A 16,845-nucleotide genomic window follows, 5' to 3' on the forward strand; every position below is an offset into this window, starting at 1 on the left:
ATCTCCCTCCCTCCCTCCCTTTCCCTTACCTTCTCTTTGTGGCGAAACTGCAGGGACAAGGCCATTCACCACTCCACAGGGCGGTGGATGACCTTGTCCCCGTGCCCACAGTGAGCACTTTTTCCCCCCCCACCGTTTCGGCAGATTACTTGCGGCTACCCGCGGGTAACTGCCACCATGTCATTCTCTATTGATAATTCATCAAAAGTATGGACGAGCACCATATACAGCAAGGGTGTCCAACCTTTTGGTTCTCTGGGCCGCACTAGCCGAAAAAAATGTTTCTGGGGCCGCACAAATGCACAAACACTGCAGAAAGACAGAGGAGGGAGCCGGCAAGATGGTAAATACCCAGGGGCAGCAGAGGAAAACATTGCATTGCCCTCAACCGGGGCCTCACAAAATTCTTCACGGGGCCACATGCGCCCCTTGGGCTGCAGGTTGGACACCCCTGATATACATTATATGCCCAGTAGATCATTAAGGTCAGAAACAGCAATGAGATTGATGGTAGATACAGTACATTATGCGACAACAAGCCAAGTTGCCTTTTCAATAGGACTTTCAGGCTTGTGGAATTCATTGCTGGGTAGGTTGTGCTTATGTATGAACACTGAGCAATTTAGGTGGTTGCTTAAAGCCCATTTGTATGTGCATGAGTTCCACTGCTGATTTAGGGCTAGATTCACTAAGCAAACCAATCATGTACCGATCGGTTTGTGACCCCTTTGCGACCCGATTTTACTCTGGCCTGATTCACTTACCTCTGTGCCGATCTGATGACGATCCACGTATGCAAATGAGGAGAACCGCTTGCAAAGTAGGCAGGGATGCGATTTACTAAAGAAATCTCGGAAACCGACTGGGCTGGCCGATCGACACAAGAAGCAACTGCTGGGGTCCGGTTGCAAACGTCCTTTCCGACTGTCCTCGGGCCTGAAATCCCAGCCCTGCAGCCCATCTCTGCCGCTCTGCTCTCTGCCCCTTCCAGCCGAGCCCTGCTCTTGCCATTCCGATTCTCCTGCTCTCTGCCGCCCTTCCCTGCAGTGCGAGCCCGTGGTTTTAAAGCGGGGCTGCACTGCGGGGAAGGGCGGCAGAGAGCAGGAGAGTCAATAATTGCCTGCTTTTAAAAATCCCCTGCTATAAAGTAAGATAAGGTAAGGGGAAGAGGCTGCTGCCGCTGGGGATCGCCCTTCCCTGGGAGAGCAGGAGAGTCGAGGCCAGTGAAAAAACAACCAAAAACAACCATAAGAACATAAGAAGTTGCCTCCGCTGGGTCAGACCAGAGGTCCATAGCGCCCAGCAGTCCACTTCCGCAGTGGCCGATCAGGTCCATGACCTGTAAGGTGACCGGTGTCTAAGCCCTTTTAATCCCCTTATCCTTCTCTATAAGCCCTTTCATAACTTATCTCTACCTCTATCTGTACTCCTCAACCCCCGTGTCCTTCAGGAATTTATCCAATCCTTCCTTGAAGCCCGGTAGAGTACTTTGTCCTATTACAACCTCTGGAAGCGCATTCCAGGTGTCCACCACCCTTTGAGTGAAAAAGAATTTCCTGGCATTGGTTCTAAACCTGTCCCTTTCAATTTCTCCGAGTGCCCCCTTGTTCTTGTGGTTCCAAATAGGCTGAAGAATCTGTCCCTTTCTACCTTCTCTATATCTTTCATGATCTTGAAAGTCTCTATCATGTCTCCAGGGCAATGGTCAGACCCCACTTGGAATACTGCGTCCAACATTGGTCTCCCTACCTAAAGAAGGATATAAAACTGCTGGAGAGGGTGCAGAGACGAGCAACCAAACTAGTGAAGGGTATGGAGAAACTGGTATATGAGGATCGACTTAAAACACTGGGATTGTTCTCCCTTGAGAAAAGGAGACTGCGTGGGGATATGATCGAGACCTTCAAAATACTGAAAGGAATCGACAAAATAGAGCAGAGAAGATTATTTACATTGTCCAATTTGACACGGACAAGAGGACATGAAATGAAGCTAAGGGGGGACAAGTTCAGGACTAATGTCAGAAAGTTCTGCTTCACACAGAGAGTGGTTGGCATCTGGAATACTCTCCCAGGGGAGATTATTGCAGAATCGACAGTCCTAGGCTTCAAAAGCAAACTAGATGCATATCTCCTTGAGAGAGGCATATAAAGTATGGTTGGCTATAAAATAAACCAGGTGTATACCTGGCAGGGCCTCCGCGTGTGCGGATCGCCGGACTTGATGGACCGAAGGTCTGATCCGGAGATGGCGCTTCTTATGTTCTTATGTTCTTAGAAGAGCCCCAGCCTTTCTAACCTGTCTGCGTAAGAAAGATTCTCCATCCCTTTTACCATTTTCGTCGCTCTCCTCTGAACCCTCTCAAGCATTGCCATGTCCTTCTTGAGGTATGGTGACCAAAATTGGACACAGTACTCCAGATGCGGGCACACCATCACGCGATACAGCGGCATGATGACTTCCTGTGCATGTGTTAGGATCGCACACTAGCGATCCGTGCGGTCGGGGGGGGGGAGGGGGCGTTCCTCCGATCGTCCTCATTTAAATTTTTTTGTTTCATGAATTGGTTGGGCCTGCACGGATCGGCCATGGAGAGTCGGGTTAGTGAATCTAGCCCTTAGTGATAATAAGAGAGAGGGTTAGAGGATGGTACTGATTTTATGGTTTTGTCTGTTAACAAATTATGTATGTTGATTAGTTACCTGCTTAGGTGTTAGACAGGAAATAAATTTTAAAAATAAAATTTAATTAAATAAATCAACCATGCCTATTCACTGCCTTTAATTGTGTCTACTTTTCAGGTAGGTATGTTAAGCATAGCAGGGTGCTTTGACTTAGGCATCCTATGAGTTCGGCACCAAACTCTAAATTGTTAATTTAAATTCTTTCTGACTGGATGAAAACTGGCGCGGTCAAATACCGTGCCAATTAAGCCAATTAATGTTAAGCATCCCTAATTAGGGCACCTAGAAGAGCCTAATGTAGGCATCCTATACACAGTGATGTATTAAGGGGGGGGTGCGGTCCACCCTTGGTGCCAGCACCCATCCTCCTCTCTGCCCCCCCCCCCCGCATCTTCCCACTCCTCCCCCTGCAGCGCAAGCACCCCACCGCACCTCTAGCTCTTTGCCAGCACGAGAAACAACTCCAACCTGCTGCCTGCATCAGCGTCGGCTTTCCCTCTGATGTCACTTCTGGGTCCCTCACCTAGGAAGTGACATCAGAGAAGCAGCCAACACAGGCAGCAGACAATGCTGCTCACATCGGGAAAGTTAAAGAGGTACGGGGAAGGGTCGCGCACGCTTGGCAGGGGGGCGGGGAAGGAGTAGGGGACTGGAGAAGAGGGGCCCCGTGTGCCTCTCACCCTCGCTATGCCACTGCCTAGACAGAATAAGGCCATTACTCTTTTCGTATACCCAGTAAAATGTCTGATCTACAGAAGTTTTACCCAATGTAGCTTTTACCTAAAAATAACTTATCTAATGAGAAACTATACATGAAGAGGTTCTATGTACTGAGCTTGTAGCCTCTGTATCAGGGGTGGGCAACTCCGGTCCTCGAGGGCTGGAATCCAGTCGGGTTTTCAGGATTTCCCCAATGAATATGCATTGAAAGCAGTGCATGCACATAGATCTCATGCGTATTCATTGAGGAAATCCCGAAAACCCGACTGGATTGCGGCCCTCAAGGAGGGACTTTGAGACCCCTGCATTAGACTGAGTATTCACCCAAAATAAGAGCTTTCTAAGATACTGGGAGCCTGATTTAGGAAGGCTGCGCCTAAAACTGAGTAAATCAAGTGTTTATTCTCAAGTGACCTCTTTTTCATTGTTTCAGTCCTCATCCAGGCGGGCTGGTCTTTGCTGCACCAATTGCCATACCACTACCACCACTCTCTGGAGAAGGAACGCAGAAGGAGAACCAGTTTGTAATGCCTGTGGCTTGTACATGAAACTGCATGGGGTAGGTCCCACATTCTGGACCAAATAACTCAAACATGGCAGATGCCAGAAAAATATCAGATTTTTTCACAACAAATTACATCAGCCTAAGCCCCTCCCCCCTATATTTTTATTTTCCTTGCAATGATTCTACTAATGTCTTTCTATTGTATTGGCTGTATATTCACAGCTATTAAAGGATAATGGCTAACTTTCTCAGTCATTTAAAAGTGGTACTGTGCTGTGTGAACAAGGGCTTACTTTATTTTATTTAGACTTCAGGCTGAAACCACTAAACTTTGTTCACTTCTCACATCTTTCTGCTCCGATTGATGGATTTTGTTTCTCATCATTTTTTTCAATTTGTCTCTTTCATCATGTCTGTTTTCGACTATGCACTAAATCATTTTGCAAAGGAAAACAAAAAGGAGAAGACCAAACTGGTTTTGGATGCCAGTTTTTGCTGAATTAGATTGCTACATAAACTCATTTACTTTGTCTTTTTGTTGGGTGGACAACTTAAGGACTCCTGATGCAAGCTCAGTAGTCGAAACATAGTCTGGGTCGGGTGTGTTTTCTTGTTCCACTTCTCATTTCTGTCATTAAAGATTTTAATTTGAAGGCCTGGTCTTCTCTGCTCCTTTGTTTATCCTAAATCATTTTGCACACATTAGATAAGTTTTAGGCGTGCTAAAATATATTCCCCCTGATATTCAGCCAGCATAGGGTTACCGGACGTCCTGATTTCCTTGGACATATTCAAGGGTCCGGACAGCTTTTCAAAACCCGGCACTTTGTCCAGGTTTTGAAAAGCTTCCTTGAAGTCACATTGGGCCGGAGGACATCCCCGCATGTGCAGATGCCACGTGATGACATCACACGCACGTGAAGCCATTGCATCCACACATGTGCGGATGCCCTCGTGCCCGATGAGAGCAGGTAGCGGGAGGGCGGGGCTGGGGCAGAGCTAGGTCGTGAAGGTCACAGGGGGCAGATGCAAAGCCCCCTTGCTCCTGCCTCTTCTGGCTGGCCTCTGCAAATGGCTGCTATGGTAGCTTGTTCTACTTTATGTAATACTGCATCATTTTCTAAGGTGAAACATAAGGGGCAGGAGTGAGTGGCTTTTGCTTCTATCCCCAACGACCCTCCATAGACCACCATGGACATCATGCAGGTCCGAGGGCCTACCTAGAGCTCAGGGGAGTTGGGATTGGGGCTCATTCCAGGAGGAGAGGGGAGGATCTTTGATTCTTGTAGGTTGGGGGAGAGAGGAGGAGTGAGGGGGGGTAATTTTTTGAGGCTGGGATGGCGATAGGGGGGCTTTCAAGTTAGAAAATAGCTATGCGGGTTAATTTAGGATATCTTATGAGCTGTCCTAAATTAACCCACTTAGCCTAGTGGATCTCGGCACTGAATAATACCAGCACTCACTTAACCCCCGTCTCCTTCCTAACGCCGCCCCCAGTGCCACCTCTGAACCGCTCACCCTTTTTTTCGGTGGTCTGTGGCGATATTCAGCAGCATTGTCCAGTAAATGCTGCAGAATATCACCACTTAGGCAGTGGTAAGCAATTTAAGCAGACAGGAGAGGTTCCCACCCGCTTAATTGCTTTGAGTATTGACAGGTAAAATTTTTTAAAATGTTGTTTTACCCTTTTTGAGGAAATCAACACAAAGTGACACAGCAAATGTTATTTAGACAAATTTAAAGGAGCTTTAAAAAGCTTCCTATTCATTGATGCTTTTGACTATTGAACCAGTTATTCTTTTCTCATTGACCCCCTCAGTCCTTTTGGTTTTCTCCCATATATGTTCTCTTTCCTGTACTTATTGTAGTTCTCCCTCCTCTCCTGCTCTTTCTTAGTACATTTTATTTTGTGTTTTGTGCTTGTCTGTGAAGAAATTTGATTGTTTATCGTTGATGTTTTAAATTTGTTTTTACCCTTATTTTACTATTGTAAAACGCTTAGTATCTGATAAGCGTTCAATCAAATTTACAATAAACTTGGAAACTTCTGATATCCCTATCATTTTGAAAATAAATGAAGTGATGATCCCCAGCTCTTTCATTCATTCTTCCATTGTACCAAGTTACAACCGTTGACATTATTGGTTAGACAGATGAAGTGTGTCATAGGAAACAAGAGTTATATTTTATCCTAAACCTAGCAGATTATTTAGGGAATATTTTTGTATTTGAACATGGTGTACATTTGATCCAACTGCGCTGTTAACATCAGCTATATCTCAGCAGATTGTGTAAAGGGAAGTCAGAAACATTTTGCTTAGAATTACCTTGAGAAGTGAAACAGCCTAGCTTTCTGACTTCCACCAAGGAGATAGTGGAGAAAAATGGAAAAAAAGTGAAGGACAGACACTTGGAAAGCACTACCCAGTTTGTGTAAACACAAGAGGCCTGTATGCAACATCTAAGCAGTGAATTGTAATAATGATTCTAACTTGGGAGCAGTTTACCGGACTGGAGGAGAGCTGAGAGGTGTCCCGTTGCTGGTCCCGGGTGCACAGCGGCGGCTTCCTTTTCCTAGTCGGCGGCGCTGACAGGCACTAACAGAGACGGACCCCTGACGTCACTGGGTCCGTCTCCGACAACTTAAAAGCACCCGCTGCTGTAGCCACACTGGAGCAGTTTACCGGACTGGAGGAGAGCTGAGAGGTGTCCCGTTGCTGGTCCCGGGTGCACAGCGGCGGCTTCCTTTTCCTGGTCGGCGGCGCTGACAGGCACTAACAGAGACGGACCCCTGACGTCACTGGGTCCATCTCCGACAACTTAAAAGCACCCGCTGCTGTAGCCACACTGGAGCAGTTTACCGGACTGGAGGAGAGCTGAGAGGTGTCCCGTTGCTGGTCCCGGGTGCACAGCGGCGGCTTCCTTTTCCTGGTCGGCGGCGCTGACAGGCACTAACAGAGACGGACCCCTGACGTCACTGGGTCCGTCTCCGACAACTTAAAAGCACCCGCTGCTGTAGCCACACTGGAGCAGTTTACCGGACTGGAGGAGAGCTGAGAGGTGTCCCGTTGCTGGTCCCGGGTGCACAGCGGCGGCTTCCTTTTCCTGGTCGGCGGCGCTGACAGGCACTAACAGAGACGGACCCCTGACGTCACTGGGTCCGTCTCCGACAACTTAAAAGCACCCGCTGCTGCGGTTGCGGCCGCAGCCGCGCGGCCGAAGGGCGTGGCCGAAGGGGCGTGCCCTAAGGGGCACGCAAGGCCCCTTGGGTGCCCCTTAGGAGCCTCGTGGAGCCCGGGAGCCGGCAGTGGCAATTTCATTTGGGGTACATAGACCCGGATCGGATCCTGCTCCCTATTATTGGATCTAAGATGTTTATTCCATGTCTACTGAAGTGAGGACGTCGTTGAAGTTTTTCTTTCTTAATAATGCCGAAAAGACGAGGAAGGAACACCGGAGGAGCCTCCCGGCGACCCTTAACCCCAGTGGTCACTATTGATGATTTTCTCCGACGCCTACAACGGGAACAAGAAGGGTCGGGCGCTAGCTCGTTGGGGATACCGCCGGAGAGTAGTGCGGTGGGTTCCCCTGAGCATGATGTCACTCTTAGCCCCGACGTTAGGACACCACCCCTCCAACCGACGCCGCAAGCTGCCAGCTCTCCACGGGACCAGAATCCACCTGAGGAGGTGGTTTCTTCTTTGTCCACAGAGGCTAGTATGGAGGGCTCGCTGAATATGACATCGGGACTTGCGACCGGGACAACAGAGGTTGGAGGAATACAAGACGTCACTGAGGTAAAGCTAATTTCAGAACATTCAGATACTACACCATTACAACTTTTCTCACCTACAAAACCTCCTACAGTCACACTCGAAGCATTATGGGACTTGGTAGTGAATCTGGGGAATTCCTTAAATCCTCAAATAAAAAGTTTGGATAAAGAATTAAAAGAACAAAAGGAAGAAATAAAAGTTGTAAAGCAGGATATGTTACAATTTAAAACAGAGACACAAAATACAAATAAGGAGTTAATGCTACTGAAACAAAATCAAGATATGCTGGTTAAAGATAATATATTACTCAGGAAGAAGTTGGAAGTGCAGGAGAATAATGGTCGAATAAATAATTTGAGATTTATAAATTTTCCAAGAATCCTGTCAACTTCTCCTAGAGAAATGGTGAAAAGATATTTTATGGAAATTTTGGAAATTCCTGAAAACTCCTTACCTCCTCTCACAAGAGTGTATTACCTACCTGCTAAGCCCCAATTCAAAGAAGGAGAAAAAATTGAGGAACCCCGGGAGAGGTCATTGGACATTTCGGCTATACTGGAACAATCAGATAGAGAATTGGCTGTTCCAGCTACTCTCTTGTTGTCTGTTGCTTTGGCTCCAGACAGGGATTGGATATTAAAACTTTTCTTTAAAAATAGATCCAAAGACTTCCTGGGACAGCATATTCAGATTTTCCCTGATGTCTCTAGAGAGACTCAAAAAAGAAGGAAAGAATTTTTAATTCTAAAACCTGGAGTGACACAAATAGGGGGTATTTTCTTTTTGAGATATCCATGTAAATGTGTAGTTAGATATCTATCATTGAAGTATATATTTACAGAGCCATCTCAACTGATTAGCTTTCTCTCAATGAAACGTCTAGAAAAAGGAATAACAACGTCCATGGAAAGTTAGTTTCCTGCACTTTAGTCAGATAAGGATTTTTCTTATTTAATTAATTTGAATTATATATGTTCTACTCTTAATTATGGATCCAATAATATTGAGGACTAGTGTGAGATCAGTTAGATTAGTGTTTCCTTGAAGTTAATATTAATTTTGTAATTTTATTTCTTCTTTTGAGCTCACTTTACTGTACAAGATGTATATGCTTGGAAATATTGTAAAAATTTTATAAATAAATAAATAAAAAAAAAAAAAAATAATAATGATTCTAACTTCTGGTACTGTTAAGGTTCCACGACCCCTGGCAATGAAGAAAGAGAGCATTCAGACAAGGAAACGAAAACCCAAAAGCATCACGAAAGCCAAGAATTCTTCAGGTACCATTGTCTAGTCATTATAAATTACAGAAAATTCTGAAGAGCCTGGGAAAACATCCAGGAAATATATTTATAAGAAAATTACAATTAAGTAAAAATAAATACATTTGACAGTTAACATTGTGTAAGGTATGTTTAGCTATTGTCATCATGTAGATTTCTAGGTCGCTGTAGTAGCAAGTTATTTGCAACTTTTCTACTGAAGTAGATAATTCCTTTTTGAGTCCATTAGGCAATGGTCTTACCAGATGTTAGGTAAGGCATCATCCTTTCTCCCCAAAAGTCACCCACCTTGCTTTCTTTCAGAATGCAAGGTCCCAATTTTTACCTACTTTGTCGATCAGGGTGAGAAAATCTTAAAACAGTCAGATCCATCTCAACTTCAAACAAATCCATAAGTTCAAGATAAGGATTAAGAAAACATTGTCTGTAGTTTAGAAAATACGTGATAACTCCACTATATCCATTCCTCCAGCTGAAGAAATGTTCAAATTGTCCATTATACAAATTATAGCTCCAAATCACTCCAAGTCAAACAGGATTAGAAAACTAGAACATACCCTTTTAATCAGAACGGTAAAACACTATTTCAAAAGTTGGAGTTCTCTTTCACTGATGGAGCACTTATGAGTAAGGAAGAAGTTTACCACCCACAAGAATAATCACATGGTTCTCTTCCCTCAATTTTTCTCCTCTATTGCTTACTGAAGAAATTTGAGGTTACAGGTCTATCTCCATATTTCTCCCTGGGTCCTCACTCTCCTCACCAGGGGACTCCCATATCATCTCCTGGGATGGCTCCCTTCCCGCCTGACATTTCCTTACTTATAGGCTTATACATAATAAACAATGGCAGATAAATACTCAAATAGTCCATCTAGCTTGCCCAGCCTACCAGCTCTTTAAATTACTGATTTAATTTAAATTATATTTTTTTTTCCTAGCTATTTCTGGGCCAGATACCCAAAGCTTTGCCCAATACTGTGATTAGGTTCTATCTACTGAAGTCTCCGTCAAATCTCACTCCAGCCCATCTTAACCATCCCAGCCATCGAAGCCCTCCCCAGCCCATCCTCAACCAAATGGCCTTAAGGGGTACCTTTCTTACTGACTGGAATTCTCACTGAGGGGCTTTCATACCAGGAAACAGGACTCTTCTAGCATTCTCCGATCTCCTACACTTCCCTTCTTGCAACTATGGGATCTCAAGAAGAGTCTCCTTCAAATGGGAGGGGATTTCCTTTACTCCCTCCATAGGTGCCCTATCTTCCTCATCACACTATATAGTTAGCCACATTATTGAAGGTTATCCTGCTATTATATTAGCAAGGAAATTATTTCTGTTGTAATAAAGAACATGATCAGTTGAAAGTAATTAGCAAAAATACGTATCTCGCAAATATAATTCCAATATTTTGGATCCTTTGTTATATTAGGAAGAGATTTGTGAGAGACATTCTCATGCCCAAATTCCTGGTCTTCAAAGCAATCACTTAAAACATATGAGGGAGGTTTGAAAAGTTTGGTAAAAAAAAAAAGAAAAAGCAAGTTAAACAACATAGGGCTCCTTTTACAAAGGTGCGCTAGCGTTTTTAGCGCACGTACAGGATTAGCGTGCGCCAGCTGAAAAATTACTGCATTGTAGCGTGTGCTAAAACCGCTAGTGCACCTTTGTAAAAGGAGCCCATAGTTTCCATCAAGGTCTATATACTTAGGGCTCCTTTTACTAAGCTGTGCTAGCGTTTTTAGCGCTGAAGATTAGCGCGCGCTAACCCCCGCACTACGCGAAAAACACTAACGCCAGCTCTATGTAGCAAAAGGAGGCCTTAGTCCAGTGAGTTTCCATTTTGTTATAAGTTATTTTTCCTGCGATACACAATTTCCAAAAAGCTCCCTGGCTCTCTCTTCAAACAGTACCTCCTTCCGAAATTCCGCTACAGCTTACCTGCAACATGGGTGCTTTAAAGATGGCAGGAGTGATCACCAGGTACCCTGTCCTGCTGGTCATTTTCAAAATTGCCCCAGCTGGGTTATCTAGAAATTTTGGCAGAGCATATGGGGATTATAGGGGGCAGGAGCCTGACTTTTTCAAAGTGAAATTTTAAAAACCACTAGATTTTCATTCATTTTCAAAACATAAAGAGATGAAATTGGAAAAATGTGTTGGGATTTTCTATTTTGTTTAAAATGAAAGCACATCACCAGTGTCTATTGCTATATTCAATGTAGATAACTCCTGTCGACATGGACATTGGAATGATGCCATCATCTCAGGCTCTTTCCCCTATCCAGGCACATTCATTACACTAACCAGTCTGTATGATGTCTAGAAAGTTTGAAGATGGAGAGAAAAGTATAATATTGCAGTTCATGTAACCTATTGGATAAGGCATTGCACCAAATCTTGTCATGACTCATCATTAGGGGCATTTTCAGAAAATTAAGACGTCCAAAAAATGGTATAAATTGACACTTGCTGATTTTTAAAATTGTCTTTCTGGACGTCTTGCGAGGCGTTCTACTCGCGGTGTGTCCAAGACTAAAGGGGGGTTGTTGGAGCCATGCTCAAAGGTGCCCAAACTGACAAGATGACCACCAGAAATATTAGATTATGACCTCCCCCCCCACACACACACACACACTCCCCCAGTGTTCAATGACCTCTCCCACCCCCCAAAATCTAATTGAGACAGAATTTGTCTTTAGAACAGCAGCAACTACAGTGGTATGGGAAATCCTAGTAGAGCAATATGCAGGTGTCTTAAGTAGTTTAGTAAGTGGGCTAGTGAGGCATAGAGAGGAGGACCCAGGTTCATAAGCTACTCTAACCACTATATTTATGGTAGAAAGTGTGAGGCCACTAAAACCCAACAAATTCCTACTGTTCTGCCATATAGGTGCCACCTGAAGCCATAAGGACTATTGGGGGTGGTAGACAGGTAGGTATAGTAGGTTTTTGGGGAGTTTTGGAGGGCTCACCATACATTATAATGCGGTGAGATGTACTTCTGGTACCCATTATGTGAAGTTTACAGCAGTGCCCTCTAAGGTGCCCCATTGCTCTATTGGCCATTTCATTACAATGCTGGCTCCTCCCACATCCAAACGGTCTGGATTTGGATGTTTTGAACTTGGACATTTTTGTGGTTGAAAATGGCAAACAAAGTTGGACATCCTAAGGTTGGACGTTCTGATAGCTGAAACGTCTAAGTAGGCGACTTAAAAAAAAAGTGGAACGTCTAGCAATTTTGCCAGTTTTGAAAATGGCTGTTTCTCCGCCTCCGACTTTGGGCATCTTGTGGGAAACATCCAAAGTCGGACTTAGACGTTCTATCGAAAATGCCAATTCACGTGTCCCTCCGTTAATTGGCTTAATTCTGATGCACACACACACAAAAGGGAAGACGTTCAGCCTCATTGAGAGGGATAGTTTCTCCCAAATTTACGAGTGGTGAAAGGGCAGAACTTACTGTACACAGGTATTGTTCTAGTCTGAGTGAACTGATTGAAGATTTATTTATTTATTTCATTTTCTATCCCGTTGTCCCCAAAGAGTTATGAGTCATAAATGGGCACCTATGCCTTATTCCTTACCAGTATCAAGGTAGAACTTGCACTACTATTTTTATTTTGGAGGATATTTAGAACTGTACATAACTATGACGTATCATATTGGGGCTTCATTTTCATTCTTAGGTTCTACAACATGTGCAACCAACTCCCCGGCTTCTATCACAACCTCCGACAGCTCCACCATCTTAAAAACAGAATCTAATTCAACTCCCCAGTATTCGGGGCAAAGTATAATGTCAGTCTCCCAGGTAAGGAAACAATGTACTCTGAGTGTATTCTGCAGAATCTGTTAACAGATTTGTAATGATTTTTGTTTCAGCTGCTTGGAAAGAAATGATGAAAGGTGTCATCTAAATTACACCAGCATGAGGGAAAACATGTAATTAAAGTTATAAAAGATTTTTATTTATTTATAAATAATCAAAAATACCTCAAGGGACTGAAAGGTGTGCTTACATATTTATTAATGAAATTAGCCCAAAACAAAGTCAGCCTAGTGGCTCAGATAGTAGGTACCACATACCCCCATGCAGAAGGCCCCCAGTTGAATTCCCAATTGAGGACCACTTTCCAGATGAGCTGAGGCAGTAGCAGCTAATTGCCAGAAATTAATTTGTAAAGAGCCAGTTGAACACCTCCTTGGTTGGTGGAGGCAAGCTTTGCCCCTAGCTCTCACCTCTAATTGTAATATTATTTTTTTCTTCATCATGACCTTTTTCCTCTCTACCCCCAACAATCCAGCATCTTCCTCCTTATGAACCAACAGTCCAGCATCTCCATTTTTTCTCCCTCCCCACTCCCCCTACAGTCCCTTTTCAAAGAAGATGGAACGTTTCATACACCCAGTCTTTTCTCTTCCTCCACCCCCTCCAACCCTGAATTTTCAAAGGGAAATTTCACAGGGACACTCTCCCTGTGACAGTAATTTGCAGAGGTTTACGAGCATAATCCGTTCCAGGAGCATGCTCGTAATCCAAAGTGCTCGTATATCAAAGCAACTTTCCCCATAGCAAGTAACGGAAACTCAGACAATTCGTTCCACATCCCCAAAACAGACCTATGTTGCAAATAAAATCTCACCCTGCCCTGCAAACTTTCAGTATCTACTGTAGTATTCCCCACCCCAATACCTCGGATTTCTACATCTAATCCAACCGTACCGGAGAACACAGCATCAGCCGCTGGCCTCCGAACAACTTTCCCTCCTCCCCCTGTGCATTATTGCTCAAGAAAGCCTTCCTCTCTACCTCCAGCCCGCCTCTTTCTTTCCCATCTCTAAGCACAAACCAGCCCCTCGCTGCCAAACCCACCTCCCTGGCTCTGGTGCCAAGCTGTCCCACAACTCTGGAAAGAATGTCAGTCGCACACTTACCCCCGGCAGCTGCCTGTGCTCGTGCGATGGGCGGATGGTTTCTCCCCTCCACATTTAAGCATTCTCATCATCAGGCTACCATCACCGTGCTGCCAACATTCCAGCCTTACCTTACCAAAATTACCGGGGCGACGTCAGAAGAAACGCTCCAATCTGGCAGCAGGGGAAGCTACCATGCTTGTCTCCAACGTCCAGCTAACGCGTTGTGCGGAGAAGCCAGCCCGACGCACCAAGCCACGTCCATGACGTGGGCCAATGGGAAAGAGGCCGGAAGAGATGGTTGTAATCAGTTGCAGTGTGGTGGGAGGGGAGCTCGGAATCACAGCCGGCATGCTGCAGCTGAAGGACTCGGAGAGCAGCCCCGTGGCCCTGCTGCCAACTGAGGCCGATAGCATGGAGGTGCCCTTTACTCCCCTGCCTCCCCCCCCCAGCTCCACCCTATGGTCCTTAAACATTCGTGACCCGACCATGCAGGAGTACTTCCTGTTCCGGGTGCTACTGCTCTCTGCCGTCAGCCTCCTGCTCCTCTCATCCGGTGCCGGTGTCTGCTGGAGGTAAGGGTTTGTAGGTGGCCCACGAGGGAAGAGAAGCCGGTTCTTGGGGTGGACTCACTCGCTAATCGAGTCAATGCTCATTTTGCGAGTTAAAGTTTGCTCAAGTGTTTTGCTCGTCTTGCAAAACATTCGCAAACCGCGTTATTCGCAAGCCGAGGTTTGACTGTACATGAAAACAAAGTTCCCCTGGCCCTGCAAGCTGTATCTAACCTCATACAACTCAGAGCATACTTTTAAATTTTGTAAATATACATTTCACATCAGATTTTCTCTCTCTCCATTTATAATATTTCCTTGTTTCTAACTGACAGAGGGCATTTAAGGGTGTTCCTTTCATATTCTTCATTTGAGCTAATTTGCTCATTTTTTCACACCAATTTCTGTTTCTTTCAAACTTTAATTATTGTGTATGACCAGAGAGTGTTTTGTATAAGTCTGATATTCTCTTTCCTCTCACGTGTGAATCAGAGGATCATATACCTGATCATTTTGTGTCTTTGGATTATTCCTAGGCTCCAGGACACACAGATGACCTGGGGACCAGCCATTCTGATCTCAAATTTATGCCAGAAGATTATACGTTTTCTTCAGCTGCTATGAGCCAACAGTCAGGACTCAGTGTCCCTCTAAGGCAGGACTCCTGGTGTGCATTGGCGTTAGCCTAGAGATGAGCTTTCCAGAAACATCTTTCAAGCAACTGTTTACCTTTCATTTCATGACCATGGATAAGCCCAGTGCTGGCAGACATATCAGCTTGCCAATGAAATCTGAGACTTCCCAAACCAGAGTTCTCCGGGACAACGTATGAATGCTTGGAAGACATTGGACGGAGTACAAACAAATCCATTATTATTAATTTTATTATTATTATTATTGACTCTTCTGTGGTACAGGGTTCTGCAAGATTTAACCTTCCAGAAGAGCAGTGGAGGAAGCACCCTCTTAAAGGGGCTATGAAGTAGCTTTGCTTGGGAGTTACTAGCATTGCTTTGGGAAAGGAATCCATTATAAATTACTGATTAGCTTGACATGGAAGTGTGGAAGAAAGAGGAGATAGACTGGTGCAATATTTGATGCTGTGTGGTTATCCGTCATTTGACATAAAGGGGAATGGAGTGAAATGCCAGACTTACTCATGTGGAGGGCAGTTCTATAAAGAAAAACTTATTCTTAGGCACCTATTTGAAACTTATTTTATAACGGAAAGTAGATGTCTACTCTCTTTTATGGAATACTAGTATGTTAAGTGCCATCGACTCGTGCTTGAGTCCTAGCAACGTAATGAACATCATCAAGTTTTTGTGGCAGAATACAGAAGTAGAGTGCCAAGCCTTTCTTCTGCGCAGTATAAATTCGATATTGTTGCCGTTGTCGCATCAAACGTGATCCTCCACCTCCAACACTGCCCATCTGCTGCTCCCCAGACGGGTGGTACATCATTAGTCTGACATCTCAACTGAAACCCGTCTGCCGTGGGAGCCCCTGCTGGTAATGAAACTACCAAGGCACAGCTTTCAGCTTCTCAGATGCGCACAAGCCATAGAGCTGGTGAAAATTCTTGCCCCTCAAATGCTGAAAAATGCACATAGATTATAGTCACTGGCTTAGGGAGGATGGGAGGTGCCAGGGAGGTGGCCACGCCCCCTCTTGCCAAGTTCAAGTTTCAAGTTTATTTAAAAATTTTTATACCACCTAATCGAACTTCTAAGTGGTGTACAATAATAAATGTTTATACAAAGTACAAATGCAGTAAAACAAGGCTAAAATTAACAATACGAGACATCACTAGGGACTGTTAGTACAACAAGTAACTTAATCCAAGGATGAACATAGACGAAAGGGAGGACTAAAATGGAAGCGAGGTAATTAGAAACATAGAAAGATGACGGCAGAAAAGGGCTATAGCCCACCAAGTCTGCCCACTCTACTGACCCTCCCTATCAAGACTGAGTGTCTTATTAGGCCTCTGTAGGGATCCCACGTAGATGTCCCATTTATTCTTAAAGTCAAGCACGCTGTTGGCTTTGGCCACCTGCTCCGGAAGCTTATTCCAGTGCTTCACCACTCTTTCCATGAAGAAATACTTCCTAATGTCACCCCTAAATTTCCCTCCTCTGAGTTTGAGCGGATGTCCTCTTGTGGCCGAGGGTCCCCTGAGTAGGAAAATGTCATCTTCTACCTCGACACGACCCGTGATGTATTTAAACGTTTCAATCATGTCTCCCCTCTCCCTGTGTTCCTCCAGAGTGTAGAGCTGCAGTTTGTTCAGTCTCTCTTCGTACGAGAGACCCTTGAGCCCCGAGATATTCCTAGTGGCCATCCGCTGAACTGACTTACAAGGACAGTTACGGTCCAAAAGCATCATGGAACAGAAAGGT

At 44.7% G+C, this 16,845-nt stretch overlaps 1 protein-coding gene across 1 annotated transcript in view; it reads left to right on the plus strand.

The window, feature by feature from the left end:
* The window catches only part of GATA5 (GATA binding protein 5), a 79,544-nt gene extending 62,995 nt beyond the window's left edge, over positions 1–16,549 (plus strand). Inside the window, exons 4-7 of the mRNA XM_033914982.1 lie at positions 3,838–3,963; positions 8,881–8,968; positions 12,665–12,789; positions 14,980–16,549. Of these exons, the coding sequence (XP_033770873.1) occupies positions 3,838–3,963; positions 8,881–8,968; positions 12,665–12,789; positions 14,980–15,132 (492 nt within the window). The 3' untranslated portion in view covers positions 15,133–16,549. The remainder of the gene's footprint in view (positions 1–3,837; positions 3,964–8,880; positions 8,969–12,664; positions 12,790–14,979) is intronic.
* Positions 16,550–16,845: the final 296 nt, after the last annotated feature.

Source organism: Geotrypetes seraphini, chromosome 11, assembly GCF_902459505.1.
Source record: "Geotrypetes seraphini chromosome 11, aGeoSer1.1, whole genome shotgun sequence".
In the NCBI taxonomy this organism is placed as follows: Eukaryota; Metazoa; Chordata; class Amphibia; order Gymnophiona; family Dermophiidae; genus Geotrypetes; species Geotrypetes seraphini.